The sequence below is a fragment of the Myotis yumanensis genome, unplaced genomic scaffold, assembly GCF_028538775.1.
Source record: "Myotis yumanensis isolate MYYU_CA2020_CCGP unplaced genomic scaffold, mMyoYum1.0.hap1 SCAF_9, whole genome shotgun sequence".
NCBI classification, from domain to species: Eukaryota; Metazoa; Chordata; class Mammalia; order Chiroptera; family Vespertilionidae; genus Myotis; species Myotis yumanensis.
In genome coordinates this window covers 15,604,220-15,629,205 of record NW_027223760.1, presented here as the reverse complement: position 1 = coordinate 15,629,205, position 24,986 = coordinate 15,604,220, and the positions used below count along the sequence as shown (strand labels likewise).

Below are 24,986 nucleotides of genomic sequence, written 5' to 3'. Positions count from 1 at the left end.
CCTCCTGATAGAATTGTTTCTCCAATTTCAGATATATTAGCAGAGTATTTATGCATTCAGAAAGATATTTTAACTTATTTTCATTTATCCCATGGATATTTATCAATCACTTAAGAAGATCAAAACATTTTTGAAAGAAAAGGTACAAATATGAAAACAAATATAACTTATAAGTGAAGGGATTCTTAGTGTTACAATAATTACTTCCAAACCCATTCACAGCAGAATTTATTAAGATTCAAAAAGTGACAAGAGATTCCAGATTTTGTTCAGTCAACGTTCAACAGATACGTGAGTGCCAAATAAATCTACTCACTGTGCCCAGAACATGCGCGGCATTTTTCTGCCACTGAGACTTTGCTTAAGCTAGGTGAAAAAACAGAAAACCTCTCTTACATCCCCACTACGGCTGGCGTCACTGATCAGTCGTGGCACCCATTACTGGTGACCCTGGACAAGCTTGAGAATTCTTCTCATCATTCATACAGGAAACATCCATATTCTAATGGAGTTATTAGCATATAAGAAAAAATAAATTTTAAAAAAGTATTTTTTTCATAGCTCTTAATACATGGAGTAGTGAGTAATGTGCTAGCTTACAATACTCTGTGTTTAATGATTTTGCATTAGACTTTTAAATATTCTCTATATGGAAATTTCTTAAGCTAATTGTCTATAAAAAACAAGGTCATAATATTTCCTGATGGCATAAATTTGGAAATTATTGTCTAAAGCTCAGAAGAGTGGCCCAGGATAGATTTGTATATCTATGGCCCAACAGCATAGAGATGAGAAAAACAGCATAGAAATGTAGGGGATTTCTTTTGAAGGTTAAGGAAAATGAATTAAGATTTGGAGAATAGTTGTACAGAGGAATCAATGTGCATACACCAAAAAGTGTCAAAAGTCTAAAAGTTTATTTCATGTGTTTCTTTAATGTATGTTAAGTTGAAGACTTTGTATCTGGGGGAAGCTTATTTCTGTATGTAGACATTTGTGTGTCAGAGGATGTAGAGCTGAGAGAGAAGTAGCCAGAAAGTACTGTATTGTGAATGATATACTAGTAAGTTCCTAAAATCGGTTGGACTTCTAATTCTACAGTAAAAAAAAAAAAAGAAAAGAAAAAGAAAATCTGTATTTAACATCTATGATTGACTAAGCAATGTTCAAGGCATTGTTATAAAACCTCCAGGCAGGGGGGATTTCAACTGAAGTCTGAGGTTCTTTGAAGAGAGAACCTCTGTCACCCTAAACACAACAGGCACAGGTTAGGGCATTCGAGATCCATGGATGTTCTTTTTTATTTTGTTTCTAAGGATACTACAAATAAATAAATACAATCTAGGCTAAGAAACAAATTATCTTTTAAGTGCATGTCTATTTCTTCAATAAAACAGATCCCTTCTAAACTAACTAAGATAAAAATGAGCAGAAATCATAGACGATTGAAATATATCTTGGAATAAAAATTACCACAAAATTAATATGCATCTTGGTCGCTAAACAATATCTGGGACTGGTTTGGGTAGAATAATAGAGTTTTTGAACTTATTTTGTTGTTCATTTCCTTAGTAAATTTCATACCTTAGCAATATGCTGGGTTTTGCAGAAATTCCCCTTAACTTGGGGGAAAGAGTGTCCTCTTTTAATTTTACTTCCCTTAAACCTAAAATGCGTGGACCTAGCTATTGTGACACCTTTACAAAAATTTGTTTTGAATGTGTTTTGAGCCCACAACAACAAAAAGCACCAAAAAACAAACAAACAAACAAAAACCAAAGTTACAAAACCATTTTGTTTTTAATATTCCAGATTTTCATAGATGGTCAGAACTTCGAAGCATGGTGTGTGTACTAATTGGCTTATGTTTATGTCTGGCCTAAGGTGCAAGGGAAGGACATCTGTTCATGGTTTCTTTGGGAAGATAAGAATATTTGTTCATTTTGTATCTCAAGACTCAAATCTTTGGTAAAAACATAAGGATTTTTACTGGCATACCTAATCAGGGACATGAATTTTTTTGGTGAATTTTCTCTGATATTCTCCTAAAACTTCATATTAAAATGCAGACATGCTTCCAATACTACTAATCATCAGAGAAATGCAAATTAAAACCACAATGAGATGTCACTTCACACTTGACAGAATGGCTATCATCAATAAATCAACAAACAACAATTTTCGGCAAGAATATGGAGAAAAGGGAACCCTTGTGCACTGTTGGTGGGAATGCAGACCGGTGCAGCTATTGTGGGAAGGAGTATGGAGTTACCTTAAAAAATTAAAAGTGGAACTGCCTTATGGCCCAGTGATTTTACTTACGGGTATATATCTGAAGAAACTCAAACCACTAATTTGAAAGAATAAATGCACCCCTGTGTTTATTGCAGCATTATTTATAATAAACAAGAAACAGAAGCAAACCAGGTGCCCATCAATAGGTGAGTGGATAAAGAAGAGTGGTACATCTGCACAATAGAATATTACTTGGCCATAAAAAGTATGAAATCTTACCAGCTGTGACATCATGGATGAACCTAGAGGTTATTATGCTAAGTGAAATAAGTGCTCACCAGCAGATGAGTGGATAAAAAAGGTACGATATATTTACACCATGGAATACTATGTGGCAATAAAAAAGAAAGAACTCTTACCATTTGCAATGGCATGGATGGACCTAGAGACTATTATACTGAATGAAATAAGCCAGTCAGAGGAAGATAAGTATCACATCATCTCACTCATGTGGAATCTAATGAACCAAATAAACTGATGATCAAAAATAGACCCAGAGACATAGAAGCATGAACAGTCTGTTGAACCTCAGAGGGAAGGGAGGGGAGGGTGGATGGGAAGAGATCAACCAATGAACTTGTATGCATATATGCATAACCCGTGGACACAGACGATGGGGTGGTGAGGGCCTGAGGGGGGCGGGGGGAGCGGACTAGAAGAAGATAATGGGGGGAAAGGAGGACCTATGTAACACTTTCAATAATAAAGATTTTTTTAAAAAAGAAAAATTTTAAAAAGAAATGCTATACAGGACATTAGGTAAAACTATAAAACTGGAACACCAAGAATAATTTAGGAAAAATATTATGTATCAATGTTAAACTACTAAAATGAGTAACTGTCCTATGGTATATAAAGCAAAATCCTAATTTTAAGAAATACTCAGTTAAGTTTTGGGAAGTTAAAGCCCATCATGTATGTAACTTTACTCTGAAAAAAAAATAGGAAATATAATATGGAGAGAGAGAGAGAGAAATGGCAAAGAAAATGAGGAAACTGGTAAAAGTGTTTGATTTTAAATAAAGGAATATTTAAAACATTCTTACAAAAAATTCCAGACATGCTTCTCAGAACATTTTCTATTGCTTTTGGTTTCAGCTTTTTATTTTAGCTAGAAGAGTTTGCCTGCTTTTTTTTAATGTTAGTTCTAGCTGTTTAAACTTAAACATGTTTTCAGTGGAATGTTCTTAATTTGGTTTTGTCATTTCCATTTTATTAATTGTTTCGCTTATTTTCTTTTATCTCTCTTGCCAATTGAAATGTGACAAAGCGAGAGTGAGGGGGGCAGTCAATGCCCTGTATGAAAACATAACACCGTTTATGTCTATGGGAGCGGTGCCTGCACAGAGCAGGGGCCCAATAAACAGTAGACTCTCCTACTCCATTAAAAGTGTCAGATTACATCCTTACCTCTCTCTCTCTCTCTCTCTCTCTCTCTCTCTCTCTCTCTCTGTCTCTATCCAGATATATTCTGTTCAGGAAGAGAGCCTTACGAGGGTTTATAAGACTGTTTTTCCTATTTATCTGACTTGGTATAAACCTGCATCATCTAACTGATCTCACTTTAAACCAAGATTTCAAAATGTCATGTCTTGCCTTCTGATCTTAACACTAAGGAACACTTGAGTTTGCCTGAGAGTATACTAGTATTTATCAGCACTATTGTGCTTAAAACATAACTTCTGACTATAGGTTTCCTTTTGTATAAAAGTCGATGACCTGAAATCCTGTAACCATAGCTAATGAGATACCATCCTCCAAGGCAGGAAATGAATTTCAATTCCTGGCCATGTTAATTGTCGATCACTTTCACAAGTCAGGGCTCCTTACCCTTAGGCCTCGTGGGAAAAGGTGCATGCATACTTCGGTTTGGACATGCTAACGGCCATGAAAAGCCAATTAAAAAGCTCAACATCAAATCAGCCATTCAGCAAATTTTTACATGCAACTTCCCGTATGCTCAATTACAATATAAGAACCCACCAGTCATCTGTTGTTTTTTTAATCTTCAACTCCTCGCAATTTAAATTTCTAACATGTGACTAAAAATTATCCTTTTTGGAAAGTGAAGCCTTTTAAAATCAACTTTCTGCTTCTATAGAAGAAAATAAAAGAGAAAAAAATTGACCCAAGTAAATTCTCATCTCATGAGCTTTAGATCATGTTCAGACATGGTGCTATCTTGCTTCTCATAAGCTCTTCCCTTCTTCTGAGCCTCTAACATCCGGCTGCAAGTTTCCTATTTTCATTATGATCAACTGGTCAGTTAACTTGTGCGTACACTAGGAAAGCTCAGGCCACCTATACCTGACAGTGTTAGGAAATCAATAACATTAAAAACTCAAAATCCTAAATTTCCAAAAGGAAGCAGTGTCTTCTTTATCCCAGCTGTTCTCCAGAACACGGGTACTAATGGTTATCACCCATGAAACCTTATTCCTCAGCACAGGATCGGATTGGGCTTTTGCAATAAAAAATCAGGTTACTACCTATATTCAAGATGATTGAATTTCTACTTTATTGACATATTGATTAAATAATATTGAAAACTAGCACTTTCACTAATTTTACCAGATCATTACTTTAAATGGTTTGTTTTTACCTCCTTTCAAAATTGCAACTCAAGGTTAATAATATTCCAGAATGATAACAGTAGAGACAGGCTCAACATATACTCTTCCAGATAGTGATTCTTAAAATTTGATGTGAGAAGTAAAAATGCAGTTGTCATGGTTCCCACTTCCAGAGGCTATTTAAATTGTTTTAGGTGAATGCCAAGAATCTGCATTTTTAATAAGTATCCTGGGTGACCCTAATTCTGGTGATCTTCAGTCCACACTAAGAATTTGCTAAACACTATATGTGAACCTTGTAATGATCTGGAAGTATATTTTAATCAAGACATTTATATTTCCTTTGAAAACACCTTTGTATTGTTACAGTATTATTATGTACTTTACATTGTGAAAGTTTATATACTACATGGCCAAGATAAAAAAGTTCTAAATAATTTGTGAAATTATTGGTTCCTTACATTGCTGAAAAGCCTGCTCTACTCCTCAGGGAGTGAGATACTTTCTTTTATTGGATAAACAGAGCTTTACTTTGCTTCTTTTTTACCTTACTGTGCTTTACTTTGCTTCTTTTCTTTAGCTGCCAGGAAAATCAGAACTTATTTTACGCTCAGTAGCGCTTCATTTATTTAACGTAACTTTTATTCTCCATCATTTCCCCTTCATATTTAACAGTTGTTTACTTAATCTTTTTGATTCATTTGACAGTAAATTGTTTCAAATCCTCTTTGCAAATCGGCAGAGTAAGCAATAAGAAAGGGATGATTAAGTATTTCATGTCAAAACAAGGTTGCTAGAGACAGAGAATTTTTATAATTTGGTACCCAAATTTATTAACTGTTGAATTTTTAGCAACAAAAAGTTTGGTATGGTGACTCAAAATTCCAGTTCCTAATTGGAAATATCTATTGATTTAAGATGTGTTTTCAATTACTAACTCTTCATCGTCAACAATCATGGGTGACTGCCACTAGAGACTTCTTCTTTTCCTTTTACTGAGAACCTCCCTCTCTCCCTACCTGCTTTTCTTCATTCCTCCCTCCCTTCCTTCTTCTCTCTAACTTTAAAGCTGCACATTTTTAATGTCTACAACTTGATAAGTTTGTGAGTAAACATACACCGATGAAAAGCATCACCACCATCAAGGCCACGGACATATCTGTCACCTTCCAAAGTTTCCTCCTGCTCCCTTACTACTTTTTCTTATGCAAAAAATCTATTACCTTTAATATTATTTTAATATCACATATTTAATAATAACATAACAGCAATCTCTCATATAGCACCTACATAGAAGGTAATGTTCTAAGAACTTCACATATTTACATTTAATTTATATAAGCGCTATGAGGTAGATATTGCTCACCTATTTTTACAGATGAGGAATATCAGGCAAACAGAGTCTAAGTAACTTGACCAACGTCATACAACTGTGATATATTTAGGATGTTTTTGAGTGAAACATCAAAGGGTTATTGTAGGAGAGGGTCCTACTTTTAAATAATATCTCATAACGTTTTCATATAGAAAAGTACAAAGAGTGAAGACCCCGAATGTCACCAAAGAGCCCTCTTTTAACAGAAGTTATATAAGTTGATGATGAAAAAACCTTTTTAAAATAACAAAAGGTACAACATGAAATATAAAATGATTCTTATCTCCCACATACCCAGACTTCCTAAAAGGATTGTCATCAATAGTTCATTTTGTGTCTGCTCAGAAAAATAAAAGGAGAGGGTATGTGTATTCACATGCATATACCCTAATACATAGCCTTACATTTTGTGTTGATGTATGCTTGTGTTTCTTATATGTATATTTGAGTATACACTGTACATTCACACATATTTTAGTAATATTTAAAACAATAGGCATAAATCAGGGGTCCTCAAACTATGGCCCGCGGGCCACATGCAAATACAAGTATTGTATTTGTTCCCGTTTTGTTTTTTTACTTCAAAATAAGATATGTGCAGTGTGCATAGGAATTTGTTCATAGTGGTTTTTTTTTAAACTATAGTCCGGCCCTCCAACGGTCTGAGGGACAGTGAACTGGCCCCTTGTTTAAAAAGTTTGAGGACCCCTGGATAAATTCAGAAACTGGGCACTGAATAATGTGGAGACAGAAGTAAAAGAAATGTGAATATCTATAAAGTGATTTCTTAATGAACTCAAAGTTTGGCATAAAGTAGTATATATTAGAGCATATTGCCAAAATTTGCTATTTGACTGAAAAAGAAGACTTCTTTTGTTTTTTAAATAAAATAACCTTACTTTTCATTTAGGTGATTATAAAGGTAGTCGGACATTTTACATTTAAATAATAAAGTTCTTTGCAAAATCAATAGGCACTTTAGGACCATGCCAATCCTGAATAAAGTGCTTCATTTCCATAAAGGAGGGTTTATAACCATTTTCTAAATTACATTCTTCTTCTTTTTATTAGAATATTTACTGTTATCTCCTGACATTTTACATCAAATTCATACAATTTTTAAAGCCAAGAGCACAGATGCTATATTTTAGAAAGACAACAGGTCAATATACATACACTCTAAGTTAATTATGCTTTCTAAAAGAATTGCCTTTTGCCCTAGCCAGTTTGGCTCAGTGGATAGAGTGTCGGCCTACAGACTGAGGGGCCTCAGGTTCAATTCTGGCCAAGGGCACATGCCCAGGTTGCAGGCTCCATCCCCAGTGTGGGGTTTGCAGGAGGCAGCCGATCAATGATTCTCTCTCATCATTGATGTTTCTATCTCTCTCTCTCCCTCTCCCTTCCTCTCTGAAATCAATAAAAATATATTTTTAAAAATAAAAAATAAAAGAATTGCCTTTTATTACAAACATAAAAAATTGCAAGATTACCTATAAAGGTTTGAAAATAATACTCATTTTCATAATTAAGAATTGCCTAAAATAAAAGTAATTTCCCCTTGACATTTATTCATATATCCTATTTCATAGTGATGTATCCCCTCTGAATGCCTATGAGATACCTGAAAATTAGCATAATTTTTAAAACTACAGTAATATTCTGATAAACTATACAATATGAATGGAGAATATGAATATTTCTTGGTTGTAGATGTATGCAAAAAGTTACATTTTATAAATATACTAAAAAAGTGTCATTTTATAAAATACTATGAAATATCAGAAAACCAATTGAATATCAACTCTAATTCTCATTCTTAATTTCACAAAAATGAATAAATCAAAGCCGTGTAAGATATTTTCAGATTTGATATTTTTCATATTATTCTCTTGGATATGGTTGGCCTTAAGTTGAAATATAGAGTTAAAGTGATTAAATATTTCCATATATTTAGCTTCAATTTATGTAGCAAGATGAAAAAAAACCAGTCCCCCATCAAAATTAACAAAGGATACTAATTATGAGTGTAATTGCAGTAACAACTTCATATCAGGCAAAGGACAGGGAACGCGCAGGCGTTTTACGTTTTCCTTGTGATGGCCCTCGCAAATCCTGGCTTGTTGCATCAGAAACACAACCTCTGCATAGAACTGTTGGGTGGGATGGAGAATTACCTGGAGAGTAGATGTAGTAAGGAGAATACAGCAGTGAGATGCCACACTGAATTTCCTTACATTCAAGAACTGTTTTTACAAGTTGCTCATCTGGGAAGCTACCATAATTATCTGTTTGTATTTTTATGCTGTTGATCCAATTCTTGTTCTTCTGACCTAAGTTCTCTCCAATTTTCCATTCTTTATTATGTTTTACTCTGCAGCATGGTGATCCTTACCAAAGCAGTCTCTGTATGTTTTCATTATACGTTGGCTACACCCCGGGTCCCAATGTAACTTGGAGTAAAAAATACATATCCTCTGGCAATTTTCACAGATTTAAAAACATAGAAACCATTTTTCTTTCAAACTCATAAAAATAACAAAACACCTGATGAGAATATATATGTACCTGCTGCAATGGTAGAAAAAAATAAATGAAAATTTTCTAAAAAGAATCCAAAGCATAGGTGATATTCTTGAACACTGACATTAGAATTGAAAACTGTAAATCTGCAAATCTATATTTAAAATAAACAATGATCTTCATCATTTCCGAAACAGCTCCATATCTATTGAGAACCAATTTTATCTTTTCAGCAAAAAAAAATCATTTTTTATTTGAACTAGTTTTATTTTTGTCAGATAGGAATAATTTAATCATGCATGCTTATAAAATACTCCATTTTTCTAGAAAATCTCATGATGGATGTAAATGTTAAGTTAAGGTAAATATGACAAATCTAACAAAAGATGAGGATTTATACATGCTGAATGGCCATTGGAAAAAATTTAAATGTTTCAGACCTTGTGTTCATTTTAACACAGAATCACATCCTGTCCTGTATGCTAATAACTTCCTAATATCTCTCCATTATGTCTTAAATGAAACCAGAAGTCTTGATTATGGCCTGTAACATCCTACGTCCTCTTGTCCCAACTACCTTTCAGATAGCATTCGCTACTAAGCCCCTCCCTCCCTTTGCTTCAATTACAGCGACCTTAGGTGAAATATACCAAGCCTCCTTTCACCTTGAGTTCTTTATACTTCTTTTCTCTCTTCTTCTAAAGCTCTTTATCCAGATACTCACAGAAGTCACTTTACTCCCTTCAGTTAGCCATCAGTTTATATAGTCCCCTTGGGAAGGCCTTGTCTGTCCCCTATTTAAAATAATACACTTCTTACCCTGATTTATTTTGCTTATAGCAGCCACCAGTACCTAGAATTGTATATTTCTATGTTTATTTCCTGCCTCCCCCACTAGATTACAAGGTTCTTAAGGTTAGGAAGTTGGCAGTTATGTTTACTATTGAGGTCAATGATAGGTAGCAAGTGGTCAACAAAATATGTTAAATTGAATTGAGCTCTATGAGTCACATTTTGATTTCCTAAAAGTACATGCTACTGATAAAACTTTGGGTTTACGAAAGCACTATTCCTGTTATTCGTAAAAATGAATAAAGTGAGGAAGATGGAAGAATCAGGCACACATAAAAGCAAAAAAGGCAAGACCCTTTACTTTTAGAACAAAACCTTCCCATCCTATTAGACATTATTTCAACTGTCATCTTACACCTTCAGTGTTATTTTTTCTCATTACTAACTTCTGATAACTCACCCCCTATTCTCCCCACACTCTTTATGATTGGAATCTTCTTTACATAACAGACCTGTCAAAATTTCCACTGCAAAATGGATTGCAGCATGCCAGGATATGTAGCTACATGTATTTTGTATACCTGCCTTTTAATCTCTTATAATAGGAACTTCTTCCCGAGAGAGACTACATTTATCTTCTATGTCATTTACAGATAATAGTTTACTATTTTTAAACAATTTCTTTTTATTCGTAAATGAGTGGACCTGCATAAAGAAAAAAAGTGCCACCTCGTATTTACTGTGTAAGAGAAAGAACACCTTCCTTGTCATAAAGTGTCATCAAAGTATTTTTCCACCTACGGGCTCCTTGCCTGCTAATATTTAGATAGGAAGCTGAGCTTGAAAGAGAAGGCAGACCATTCCTGTGCTGATTCTTACATTATAAGATATCTCCATATGCTTCCCAGAGGCACCTGCACTTTACCCAGCCTGCACCAGAAAGCAAACGGATTAAGGAAAAAGATACTGACAAACTATTCATTCTAATATTTACAGAAAAATTACTATCAAAAATGGAGATGTCTCATAGCCCTCCCTAAACTAAAAAGAGTATGTTGTAGTACATTCAAAGATAAAATGTTCAAATAATAAAGTTCACTTTTTATCATTGAACAAAGAGAAAGATTAGCTTAGTAGATTACCGCTAAAGTTGAGGTGGCACAATTCCCTGGCTAGGGAGCTCTCTCCATGGTGTGCAGTTATCATCTCATGCCATGATCAGCAACACATTAATATAGATTTTTCTACACATGGGTATTGAACTAGTGGGTTTATAACAAGATATAAACCCAAACCTCAAAAGCCTGTCAATCTAGTTAAGAAGGCAAGAAGTAAAACCACACTTTATATAAAAAAGCATTTATTAATGTCAAGAGTAATTCCAACTACACATTATACAGGCTTGGGAGGTTGAAAAGGCTTCATGGAGAAGTTCAATGTTAAAGGCTGGTTCTCAAAGGAGACAACTAAAGGGCAACAAATCCCAATGGAATCTACTGAAGCCAAGAACAGCATGGATGTGCACAGAAAGGTAGATGGTGTTTTATCTCTGGATTTATTTTCAATATCAGACCATATCCCACACTGTCAAGTCTAGCTGCTGAAACCAGTGGGCCAGGAGAGAATAGTGTGTGTGTGTGTGTGTGTGTGTGTGTGTGTGTGTGTATATATATAACAATGTAAGACAGTGAGAGGAGAGAAAAAAGAGTGAATCATTTTTAGAGCTCTGAAGGAAAAATAATACTCGTTTTTCAGTAAATACTCCCTTTTCTTTCAATGAAAGAGAAGTTAAATTGTAGAGTTTTAACAACCACCATGCCAAAGATTTTTCAGGTGATTTAGGTAAAAAAAAAAATTTGATTTACTTTCTCCTCCATCAGGCCAGGTAGTTTGCTGACAAATGGCCTAAGAGTTCACCAGATGAGAACACATGGGTGTATTATATCAACTGGAAATCATCCTGGAAAACCTCAGTACTGTGTGAATGAATACAGAGCAGCAGTGATAGTGAAGAATATGGAGTGAGTCACAGACAGTAGAGCTAGGAGAGAAATGCATATTAATGGCATAAAAAGGAAATGTATTCCTTTTCTGATCCCAGTAGCATCAGCAGTAGCCCCCGAGTTATTAGTGTACATTCTTATATAATGCCTTAAGGCCTTCGAAAAAAAAGGAGTCAAGAATGAAATGTCAAATAATCCTCCTGCTATTTAATTGCCTAACTATGAGAAATCCACAAAATAAATCTTGTGTGTGTAAAATGATTGGTTTTAAATAAATAACTGCAAAATTTTCTATTATCAGGAATTCAGAAATTAGGTCAACAGTAATTTGGTCTTCAATAACTTATTTTCAAAAATGAGTGTAATTAAGAGCAAAGTTTACACAAATATAAAATACATGACATCAGAATTGAATAAAATAACTATACAAAAATAAGTATAATACCAAGTCAATATCTAGTCTAAAGGGAAATCCTAAAAAGAAAAAAAAATATCATAGACCCACTGAAAATGAGAAAATGGCCCAGTCTCTAAGGTACTCTGCTGAGAAAACACATTATCTCTTCTAAACATACTTCTGTCTGTCAACAAAGTAAATGCTTATAAAAGAAATTAAGATGCATACATTTTTTTAAATGTACTCATTTAAAAATATGTATGTCTTTATCTAGTTTTGGAATTCAGGTAAATGTAAAACATTACATAAAATGAAAGATAAAAATCATATGATCATATCAATAGATGCAGAAAAAGCATTTGACAAAATCCAGCACCCACTTTTTATTTAAAAAAAAAAAATTCTCACCAAAGTGGAAATGGAGGGATCATCCTTTCACATAATAAAGGCCGTATATGACAACCCCACAGCCAATATCATAGTCAATGGGCAAAAACTAGAAGTGTTTCCCTTAGGATCAGAAACAAAACAGGAATGTCTGTTTTTACCACTTTTATTCAACACTAGAGGCCCGGTGCATGGATTCGTGCACTGGTGGGGTCCCTTGGCCTGGCCTGCACCCTCTCTCAATCCAGGACCACTTGGGGGATGTCAGACTGCCAGTTTCGGCCCTATCCTTGCAGGCCAAGCCGAGGAACCCCACAGGCCTATAGTATGCATATAAAATCTTTGGTTAATGTCTTCCCACCCTCCCCCTCCTCCCCTTTCCTCTGAGATTCATCATTCTGTTTCATGTTTCCATGCCTGTGCATTGAGTGTCTGCCCCCGGTGGTCATTGCATATCATAGCTACCGGTCAAACAGTCGAACAGTCGAATGGTCACTTAGGCTTTTATATGTATAGCTAGTACTGGAGCCTTATCCACAGGGGATTAGACAAAAAGAAAAACATAAAAGGCATCCACATTGGAAAAGAGGAAATGAAACTGTCATTATTCACAGATGACATGATATTGTACATAGAAAACCCTAAAGACTCAATTTAAAAAAACTACTAGATTTAATAAAAGAACTTGACAAAGTAGCAGGATACAAAATTAACATCCAGAAATTGATGACATTTTTATACACCAATAATGATCTCTCTGAAAGAGAACCAAACAAACAAAAAAAAATCTCTTTACAATTGCAACAGATACAAAAAATAAGATACCTTGAAAGAAATTTAACCAGGAGATAAAAAGACCTGTATTCATAAAACTACTGAACACTGAAAAAAGAAAAGAAGAGGAAGATAAAAACAAATGGAAGAATATTGCATGTTCATGGAGTGGAAGAATTAGCATTATTAAAATGTCCATACTACCCAAAGCAATCTGTATAGTCAACACAATTCCTATTAAAATGCCAACCACATATTTCACAGATCTAGAATAAATTCTCCAAAAATGTACATGGAACCAAAAAAAAAAGAACCCAAATAACTGTAAGCAATCTTAAGAAAGAAGAACAAAATTGGAGGGATCATAATACCGATATCAAATTATACTAAAAAGCCATTAAAATCAAAACAGCCTAATACTGGCACTAGAAACAGGCACATAGTTTAAAGGATCAGAACAGAGAACCCAGAAATTGACCCAAACCATTATACTCAATAAATATTTGATAAAGAAGGCAAAAGCATACAATGGAGTAAAGACATCTCTTCAATAAATGGTTCTGGGGAAACTGGACAGATACATGCAAAAAAATGAAACTAGACCACTAACTTATACCATACACAAGAACAAACTTAAATGTAAGTCAGGGAACAATAAAAAATCTAGAAGAAGCCATAGGCAGCAAAACTCAGACATCACTAATAACAATATGTTCATCAATACATCTTCTAGGGCAGGGGTGGGCAACCTTTTTGTGAGTGCGTGCCCAAACCAGCAAAATCTCTGACTCAAAATTCTTCTGTGTGCCAACCCTAATTTTTTGAGAACATGTTACGCCTACTTGATATCTCTTAAGGTGTACGTATGTGAAGAACCTTGAAGAAATAATAAAATTCATTCGAGCGACAAAAACACAGTATATGATGATGAAAAACACATTTATTTTTTAATGTATACATGTACACTGATAGTACGACAGAAAACTCTATGACTCCATTTGATATTATCAGTGGGACTTTTGCTGCTGCATCACTGATGACAGATATTTTACATCAGGTTTATATTTTGTGACCTTCAGAGATATGCACGAGCTACTACTTTCATCCGTCAGGCTACTCCCATTATGAGATTTAACAAAATTCATCACTGAGAACAAAGATTCTCAAGCACATATGGATGAAACCAAAACACTGGTCGGATCTAGGAAGACAGGGAGAGTTAAGGCAGAGGCATAGAAATTGCTCTTCCCCTCTCTCGTCAATCCATATCTATGGTCTTTAAGATAACTTGTTATGTAAAATTATTTATTTATCTAAGATGCACCTACACTGAATTTATCTGAAAAATAAAAAAGTCGATATTAAGAAAAAAATTGTAAATGAAAGATTATAAGAGAGGGTTTCGCGTGCCAGCAAAAGTTACTGGCGTGCCATGTTTGGCACACATGCCAGGGGTTGCCTACCCCTGTCCTAGGGAAAGGTAAACAAAGGAAAAAATAAACAAATGGGACTATATCAAACTAAAAAGCTTCTGCACAGTAAAAGAAACCAACAACAAAATTAAATGGAACTGCTGTTTGATCCAGTGATCTCACTTCTAGGAATATATCCTAAGAATCCCGAAACACCAATCAGAAAGAATATATTACACCCCTATGTTCATAGTAGGGCTATTTACAATAGCAAAGATCTGGAAACAGCCCATGTGCCCATAGTCCATGAGTGGATAACAATGCTGTGGTACACTTACACAATGGCATACTATGCAGCTGTAAAAAAGGACCTCTTACTATTTTCAACAGCATGGGGGCACCTGCAGAATATTATGCTAAGCAAAATGGTCCAGTCAGAAAAAGACAAGTATCACATGATCTCACTTATATGTGGAATCTAAGGAACAGAATAAATTGATGAACAAAATAGATCCAAAGATATGGAAAAATGGAAAAGACTGATGAATCTTAGAGGGAGGGGGTGGCAGGAAGAGATTAACCAAAGAATTTATATGCATATATGCATAACCCATGGACACAGACAATAGTGCAGTGAAAGTGAAGGCCTGGGATGGGGGTGAGAGCGGGTTGGAGGGTGTCAATTGCGGGGGGGGGGGGGCGCGAGGGGGACATCTGTAATACTTTCAACAATAAAGATATATTTTAAAAAATAAAGTAGACAAAAAAATATGTATATCATGTCAAATACTGTCTCTAAGCAAATGACAAAAGCAAAATAAAGCCATGATTTGGTTATCTGTATTGCTAAAAGATGAATACATATATATCCCATTGTTCTACATTTCTTTAAAAGTTCATTTTCAACTACCATCAATTAATATGCTCTATAAAGAGCTCTATAAAAATATGTTGTAGTATGCCAAATAAAAATGGATGTTACTCATAGCATGCTCTTCAATAGATAGATAAATTTTGTTATTTCCCATATTGTAAAGATCTTTTTGATCAACATGTTAGCAATATTTATGTAAGAAGCTGGCCCGGAGAAAATAATTCCATCCATTTTCAATAACAGCTGGGTAAAGTAAAAGTCTCTACACAAATGACTCTGCAAGATATGCTCCCAACGTTCCCCCAAGGCTATGTAGTCCAAATAGTGGTAAATAACAAGAAGATATTCAAAAGTTTATTCTTCTTTTGAATAATATATATTTTATAACATATATGTTATGTAACAATCTATTTTATATGTTATAAAATATACTAAAGGCTCGGTGCACAAAAATTCATACACTCCGGGGAGTCCCTCAGCCTGGCCTGCACCCTCTTGCAGTCCAGGACCACTCAGGGGATGTCCACCTGCCAGCTTAGGCCCGATTCCGCAGGGAGTGCATGCAGTTGGACATCCTTAGCACTGCTGAGGTGGTAGGAGAGGCTGCCGCCACCACCACTGCACTTGCAGCTGCAGCTGTCAGCGGGCTTGCGGCTGAGCGGAGCTACCCCAATGGGAGCACACTGACCACCAGGGGGCAGCTCCTGTGTTAAGCATCTGCCCCCTGGTGGTCAGTATGCATTGTAGCAAATAGTTGTTCCCGGTAGTTCCGCCTTTAGGGTCAATTTGCATATTACCCTTCTATTATATAGGATAACAAATAAAACATTTAATATTTTTATTTGTGTATATGATATTTACAACATATATATGTATGTATATATATGTATATATATGTGTGTATATATTAAAATCCCACTTCAATTATGCCATTCTAAAAAGGAAATTTCCCTGCTACTTTATTAGGAAAATCACAAAGAAAAATTATTTTGCTTTTTTTTGTTTTTTTAAAATAGCAAGTTAACAAACCTATTAAAATTAAAATATTATAGAGCTAGTGTTTGAGAGTCTTATAGACAACTACACTATGTTTTTTCTGGGAGCATAGATGTATCAGTAATTCTACCATATATGTTTCAGATGAATGTATACTATAAATAAACTTTTTTTCCTATATTTGTTCAGAAATCAGAATGATTTATGTAATTAAATCATGGTTTATTCTAAACAAAACTTTACAGAAATGTCACATAGTAACTTTCTTTCCCATATTAAGTATATCTTTATTTTAAAATTAAAGAAGAGGTAATGGCAGGAAAAATGACACTTCTAAGTTCTTAAGTTTTATGTCATGAATAATACATTCCCTATTTTTTTGTTTCTTAAAGGGTCTAAATCAGTGGTTCCTAAAGGTGGGGCACACACCCCACAGGGGGGCAATTTGATTTTTAAGGGGAGCAATTTGAGAATGAGTTATTAATAGTGAATTTTTTTCAATTCTTATGAATCTAGGGGCCTCATATACAGTATAAAAATATATATTGTGACATATTTATGCATTTCAGTTCTCTATGTTTTGAAACTTTATTTGCTATTTTTTTCATATCACTTCATACTTTTTAAACAATTTCTTAGTGAGTACTTCCTCAGTACTTCAACTGTCCTTTCATTCTTTTATTTTTCTCTTTCACGGATGCCATGTTCTTTGGAAGCTTGTTTAGACCAAGTGAATGGCCTTTTAGGCTTCCTCCACGTGAATAGGCGTTCATTTTTTGAACAATAAGACTTATATGTCGGGGGCGGAAGGATATCAGGATTTTAGAGATGCTTAGGTGGGGCATGGCCAAAAAAAGGCTGGGAACCACTGGTCTAAATGTTAGTAATCATGACTCAGAATGCAGATACTACCTAACATAAAAATCTCCTCCAATTATTTAATGCCACCTGATACCACTTCTCACTCAAACATCATGCACCTGAGGTACAATGACAAACTGAACCTGAAACTTGTTAAATATATTTTCACAACACTGTGGGGGTTTTTTGTTGTTTTTATTGGTGACCACTTTGAAATTTCCTAAACTTGGCAACATTTAAGTTCTACCCTAGCCCCTGCATAAAAAACAAGGCCTGGAACCTAGCTCGAAAAGGCCATTAGGACACAGGAGGAGTTTCGGGTTCTTTTTTCCCAAGGCAGTTTAAGGCAGTAATTCGAGTTTACACTATGGAAAAAAGGGAGGTAGGGTAGTCAGGGCCTAATGCAGGTCAGTATATATGCACAGAAAGGAAGGATGTGGTATGGAGAAACAGATACGCATGGCCAATCAAACACTGTTTTTAAAAATCTGACATTCTTTCTTTTATTGGCTTCTTTTCTAAAAAAAAATCTTAATTGCTGTATTACATATGTTCTCTTTTTCCCCCCATTGATCTCTTCTAGCCCATCCTTGCCCATCCCCCAGGCCTTTACCATCCTATTGTCTGTGTCCATGGGTAATGCATATTTGCATAAAATTTTGGGTGCTCTCTTCCCACTGACCCACCCACCCACACCTTCCCTCTGAGATTCAGCATTCTGTTCCATGCTTCTATGTCTCTGAATCTTATTTTGTTCATCAGTTTATGTTGTTCATTAGATTCCACCTATGAGTGAGATCCTATGATACTTATCTTTCTCTAACTGGCTTATTTCGATTAGCATAATACTCTCCAGGTCCCTCCATGCTGTCTCAAAGGGTAAGAGATCCTTCTTTTTGCTACTGCATAGTATTCCATGGTATAAATGTAGCACAGCTTTTTTATCCACTCATCTACTGATGGGCACTTGGGCTGTTTCCAGATCTTAGCTATTGTAAATTATGCTGCTATGAACATAGGAGTGCATGCATTCTTTCTGATTGGTGTTTTGGTTTTCTTAGAATTAACTGAATCTGGAAGAATTAGAAAACCTGAATCGGCCAATAATTACTGAGTAAATTAAGCAGTAATCAAAAAACTCCCAGCAAACAAAAGCCCTTGTCCAGATGACTTTACAGGGAAGTTTTACCAAACATTTCAATGAAGAACTAACACCTATCTTCCTCAAACTATTCCAAAAAAAATCCAAGAGAAAGGAACACTTCCAAGCTATTTTTATGAGGCTAGCATTATCCTAATTCCAAAACCAAATAAAGACACTACAAAGAAAGAGAACTACAGGCCAATATCCCTGATGAACATAAATGCCAAAATCCTCAACAAAATATTAGCAAATGGGATCCAGCAACATATTAAAAAGATCAGACACCATTACCAAGTGGGATCGTTTTTTAACTTTAAAAAAATTGTGCTTTTAATGGTGTTTTCTGCTTTAATTGGAAATGGAAAGGCTTAAAATTATACTTTAAAGTATTCATTTTACCAGCAAGTTGAATAATTCCATTTAGAACAAGCATGGTTAAGTTATAGTATAATGATATACTTAGTATTTCAGCCAGCACAAAAATGATTAGGTGAATATACAATAGTTCTAAGAAAGGTGAATATATAATAGTTCTAAGAAAGACCCATTTCTTCAGACAAAAAAAAACAACTGAACATTGTCTAAAATGACCTGAGAGGGAGGAGATAATTCTGTCAATTATGAATTACAAAGCTGTTGGCGATTTCCTCTCTTACTAGTATAGATGTTTGCATGAGCTGAAACTTTTGATAACCACTATTTAGAATTCCATTTTCACTTGTATTATCATTAATTGATGAACATTAACTCCATTAAAAATAATGGCCATGTAAAAAGAGCTCAGAAAGTGTAATGGGAAATTCTTGGTCATCTATCAGGCACGGCTTGATATTAGCTTCAACTACGCATATTTTCCAGAAAGTTTTATACCTTATATTTCATCATATAAGTATAAAACTATAGAGTAAAAAATAAATTCAGGCAATGGATTTGTCAAATATGTTCTATCCTTAAATAAAGCTTTGAGTCACAATGCAGCCAAAGATAAAAAACAAAGAGGCAGAATTAAAATATATATATTTATAAAATGTATCATAAATATATTTTGATGAGAAACAGAGGACATTTTCCTAAGAAACTGTGCTATATTATAAAACATATGCTTTGTTAAATGTTTATATAATTTTCCAATAAATGGATTGTATTTTGACTGCACAACATTTCTACATCTTAAAAGTGCGACTACTATATCCTATCAGGATCACTAATTAGCTTAATTCCTGAAAATTAAACTTGTCAACTTCAATGAAACTTAAATCTTAAAAGTAACTCCCATTTTGCTTCCAAGTTCTGAGAAAGTGTATATTTAATTCTTCTAATCCACTTACATATGAATCATGTGAACTAAATCCATTTCATAGACTTCACTCAGGCATCATGATTCAGTTTCTTAAATTATTTCAAGAAATAGATGCTTACGAGCATTTTTATTATATAATAATAATGCCATTAATGGTTAGCATTTCCTCATTGTTCTCCTGAAAACAAATATAAAATTCTAAATAAAATAAAAATTTAAAAGTCATTTCAGGAAACAAATTTTAAAATAATACTAACTTCACATGTCTAGAATAGAACTTCTAGGTGGTGAAATTACCATGTCATCACATTCATTATAATAATGCCTATATTCAATGTTATAGACATTATATAGTATTAAAATAACTCACCAGATACTGCTCTACTTCATGAAAAACAGTGTCATTGACACTAGATTTTTAAAAATATATTTCCTTTTAACATTTCTTCCTTTATGTCCTCTTAACACAGAGTCCTTTTTTATTCAAATGCACTTCTAATTTGAAATCATGATATTGGTTTGCACTATCCAATTGTCCTTAATAAATATTTCAAGTGACAAAAAGACAACATGACCAAATATATATCCCCTTTGATAAGAATTAAGCACCTACACTATTCTGAATCTTCTTCAAAATTTGTCACAAAATTACCAACAGGATAAAAGAGAAATACAAGCAATAGAATATGGATTTTCACTAATTCATTTTTGAAAATGTACCAGTAGAACTTACAAAAACATGTGAGACTAAATCAAAGTCATGTTATTTTATTTTACTGTATTATAATTTCCTATTTAGCCCAAAATTCTTCACATATAAAATATTCCACTAGTTGGCTAGATGACAACATTAGAAACTCTGTTCAACACAAGATGTCTAAAAAAATTAGGTTGATTTTAACCACATTATCATTTAAAGAAGGCAATTAAATTAGCCAGAAAAACAATACTGAAAAAGCAGCCTTGGGAATAACTTTTTTCTTGTAGCCATTACCAAATCCCTATTGGACTGATTAATTATGCCAGAAAAGAAGCATAAAGCTGAAGAAAAGGCACTATCACTACTTGTCTTATCTAAGAACTCATAAAAGTAAAAGGCTCTAACCATCTTATTAGATTCTCTAATATGTAAATGCTGCTACTTTTCTGCAGTTTGCTTAATATTACTAATCATTCCATATGTTTCTTTTTGCTCCAATGTAAAAAATCTTAATTCCAGCTTAAAATTTTTTCAAACTACTAATTCAGAATATGCCCCTTTGCTTGCAAAACACCATTACCCCCAATAAAAAGCATGCACAAAAGAATTCTAGAAGAAAATTAAAACGCACAAATTTCTATAACACAACCAGCCCTTGGTGACCATCAATCTCACCAGATACTGCTCTACCTTCTAAACCAGCGGTTCTCAACCTGTGGGTCGCGACCATTGTGGGGGTCGAACGACCCTTTCACAGGGGTCGCCTAAGACAATCAGAAAACACATATATAATTACATATTGTTTTTGTGATTAATCACTGTGCTTTAATTATGTTCAATTTGTAACAATGAAAATACATCCTGCATATCAGATATTTACATTACGATTCATAACAGTAGCAAAATTACAGTTACGAAGTAGCAAGGAAAACAATTTTATGGTTGGGGGTCACCACAACATGAAGAACTGTATTAAAGGGTCACGGCATAAGAAGGTTGAGAACCACTGTTTAATCTAAACACTTATTGAACAATCATGGACCCATTGCCTGATGGGCTCTATAGTTTCTCAAAAAATGGTGGATGACAGTCACTTGCTTCTTTTTTTGAAACTATGAACCTAGAGTCTTAAATAGATTGCAAATATCATTCCACTGCATTTTATAGAGTTGATCAGTTTCAGCCCTGACATTCTAATACTGAATAACCTATCAGCCACAACGAACATGCATATGTAGCAATAGGCACATATGTATTACAAAATTATTTTATAATGATATTTATAACCTATATTTTATAATGTAAAATAAGAATTATAATTCTTAGAGGGAAAACGCATGCCAAAAGTATCTATTCCTATAAAAATGAAACTTCAAATGCACATGAAAACTTTTCACTTGAACATACTGGATCACTTTCTGGGTATTTCCATAAATATGGTGCATAATCATACCTTTATTGGGGCACAGATTTTGTGTTTTTCATTCTTAGTATGTTTTTATGTACTTATACTTATAATATTGATGATCCGCCTTTACATTCAGGAATTCTACAATTTATTGTATTTATCAATTTTCAGGCATCAGTACTCAACTCCCTGAGTACTTTAATCTCTATATCATATCTCCTTCATAGGTCAAAAGAGTTCCTCAAAACCATTTAGATCATGAGAGAAAAATTATTTCCTCTAATTTACGATATAACTTCAGTGGGTCTCCAATCCCCTCACATAATATCCAACCTCCATCCCATTTCCCTTGTTGGCACCTACCCTAGTGTTGTCATGGTGACAATGGTATACCAGAAGGCCGCAGGAATGCTGGTGAACTTGGTGGCGGAAGATCCCTTCTCGGCGTAGAACATCACCGTCGCGAAAATGATGATAGCCATGGTGAGCGAGAAGAGCAAGAAGCCCAATTCGGACGCACAGCTCTTCAGGGTGTAGCCCAGGATGCGCAGGCCTTGCGAGTGGCGGGAAAACTTAAAGATCCGGAAGACACGGAAGACGCGGAGGGTGACAAAGGCCCCGCTCACATCCTCATTGTCTGTCATGACCAGCCCGATGTAATAAGGCAGGATGGCCACCACGTCGATGATGCTCATGACGCTCCGGACGAAGCGGGTAGCGACTGGGGGCTGCAGCCAGGCGCAGCAGGTACTCCACCGTGAAGATCATGACGCAGGCCGTGTCCAGGCAGAAGAAGGCCACGGCGTACCGCTCCCCGCAGGGCAGCTCCTTGATGTGCCCCGGGCTGGACCCACAGGGCACCGTCTCCACCACGTTCGCGATGACCGAGACGGCAATGAAGAAGCCGGTGACATAGTAGAACACCAGGGCCATCGTGCTGGTGTGGGGGTTCTCAAAGGCCCGCCAGACCTTCTGCCGGGCGGTCATGGTGGGCAGCGCGTTCTCGCCGGTGCTGTCCGAGTCCGCGTCGTCCTGCAGGCGCTCGGCGTTCTCCCGCCTGCGGTCCTTGTACTCCTCGTAGCAGCAGTCACCGATGATCTCGGGGATGAGGCCGAAGAAGGCCAGCTCTTCATCGTAGGCGGAGATGCACTCGTGGCGAGGATAGTGGAGCTTGCCAGTGCGGTAGAAGTTCAGGATGTGGCGGAAGATGTCCGGGTCCCGGTCAAAAAAATACTGCTGGGTCTCCGGATGGTAGAAGAAGTCCCTCTCGGAACTGCCCAGCAGGGTGTCCGGGGTACCGCTCCAGGGTGTCCTGCCACGTTTGGAAACGGGTGCCACTCACGTTCAGCACGATCAGAGCGTCCTGGGTCCTTTTTCTCTCCTGCCTCGGGGGAGCTGGCATGGGGCCCGAGGCCACGGGCATCCACCCGATGGCCGCTGCCCTGGCAAAGGGCAGCCATGCCGCTACCCCCGCAGCCATGGTGCCTTGATGTGGAGGCCAGACGGGCAATCGGACCTGGACAGTAGGTCAAAGTAGCCCCAACCACCCACTCCCTCTGGTCAAGTAAATGCTCCAGAGGAAGGCGGCCCAGGGGTATCACTCCTGTTCCTCGGTGGGGCTCCTGGTGAAGTCACAGTTTTCAGGAGGGCAAGTTGCCCTCCAAGACAGCTATTTGCAAAATACAGGGTCCTAGCAATCACGCCCAGACCTTTCCCGGCAGGTGGACCAGGCCACTCCAGGCACAAATAAGTACACAGGTGGCTTTCAACGCAGTGATTTCTTCAAACAGGTGTCTTTGCTTTCTCCTCTGACACGCGGAGAGCGTGGGGTTGGTTTGCTTTGTGTAGTAGTGTAGAGACAAGGAAGGACAGTCGCTCAGTGGTATTCTTTCCACGAATCCAGGAACGCTTCCCACCTTCCCTTTGGCTCTTTCCAACCTGCCTTTTTCAAGTGGCCCTTCCCGCCAACGGAGTCTCAAAAAGGCGACCTGTTGTAGCTTCCCAGATGCGATCACGTCTCTTGGGGAGTCCGGGTGGCCACCTCTGTCCCTCGGGCTGTATTTATAGAGGCGGGAGCGCTGTGGGGCGGGCGCGGTGGGGGCGTCCGTAGAGATCCTCCTGCCCTGATCTGCAAGCACCCCTCGTGTCTGCCCGAAGCGTTCCTCCAGTCGCCCCTTCACTCTCTGTTCAAGTTCAGCTCAGGTGCAGGGTGACAGTTCCAGAGCCCGGGAGCTGGCAGCCGCCACCGCCTGGGCGGCAGCAGCATCTGTCTGCACCCAGAACGCGCCTCGCCTGCGGTCCGTCCCTGGCCGAGCGTGCACCCGGGCTGAGTTGCATAGAGACTTTCTCCTCGCCGAGCACCGGGAAAGGGAGAAGCAGACGGAGCAGCTCGCCCACCGCCGAATCCGGGTGCCCCGGGAGCATCAATGAAGCTCAAGCGAGCTCAGCTGCCCCTTCCCCCATCCTGCCGAGCTTCCCTCCTCCTGTTCACCTTCCCAAAGCCGGACGCAGGCCGGCAGAGCGGCAACAGCAACAAGTTCAAAAGGTGCGGGGGAGGCGAACCGAACGGACTCGCTCCTGCCAACTTACTGCGCCTCGGCGGTCGCCGCGGGGGCCGGAGCCGCACGGTGCGGGGCGGCGGGGCGCCGGGGCTGCGGGGCGGCCGTGGCGCTGCGGGGCCGGAGCCGGGGCCCGCGCGGGCAATCGCCGGCGCGCGGAGGCTGGAGGCGCTCGGCGGCGCGGGTGCGCGGGAGGGCGGCTGGCTGCTTCCCCGCCAGTGGGTGGTCCTGCATGTCCCCGGGCTCCCTGCGCCGCTCAGCTCGTGCGATCAATCGAGAAGGAGAAAATAAATAAATAACCGAGCGCACGCCCCGCCACGCAGGTTCTGCACGGCGTCCCCCGCCTTCCCCTGGGCTTGACCTTTCTCCGCCCCCGCCCCCTCGGGCGGCTGTCGCTCCACCCCAGCCACCCACCAGCCCCGGCGCAAAATGTCACCTAGGGAGAGCATCCAGGTGGGTCTGCCGGGGGAGGAGAGCGAGCCTCGGCGAACAAAGGGAAGCTCTGAACGCGCCGGGCTGCGGTGGCTCGGCGGCGGCGAGGAGGAAGGGGGCCGGTGCCTTGCTGCTGCCTCCCTGGGTCCGGGTTCCAGGCAAGCGTGGGAAAAGGAGAGAGAGAG

At 37.6% G+C, this 24,986-nt stretch overlaps 1 protein-coding gene across 1 annotated transcript in view; it reads right to left on the bottom strand.

The window, feature by feature from the left end:
* Window positions 1-24,412, bottom strand: part of KCND2 (potassium voltage-gated channel subfamily D member 2) — a 518,551-nt gene extending 494,139 nt beyond the window's left edge. The window contains 3 exon segments of the mRNA XM_070423786.1: window positions 22,175-22,524; window positions 22,526-23,104; window positions 23,106-24,412. Coding sequence (XP_070279887.1) covers window positions 22,175-22,524; window positions 22,526-23,104; window positions 23,106-23,291 — 1,115 coding nt within the window. The 5' untranslated portion in view covers window positions 23,292-24,412.
* Window positions 24,413-24,986: the final 574 nt, after the last annotated feature.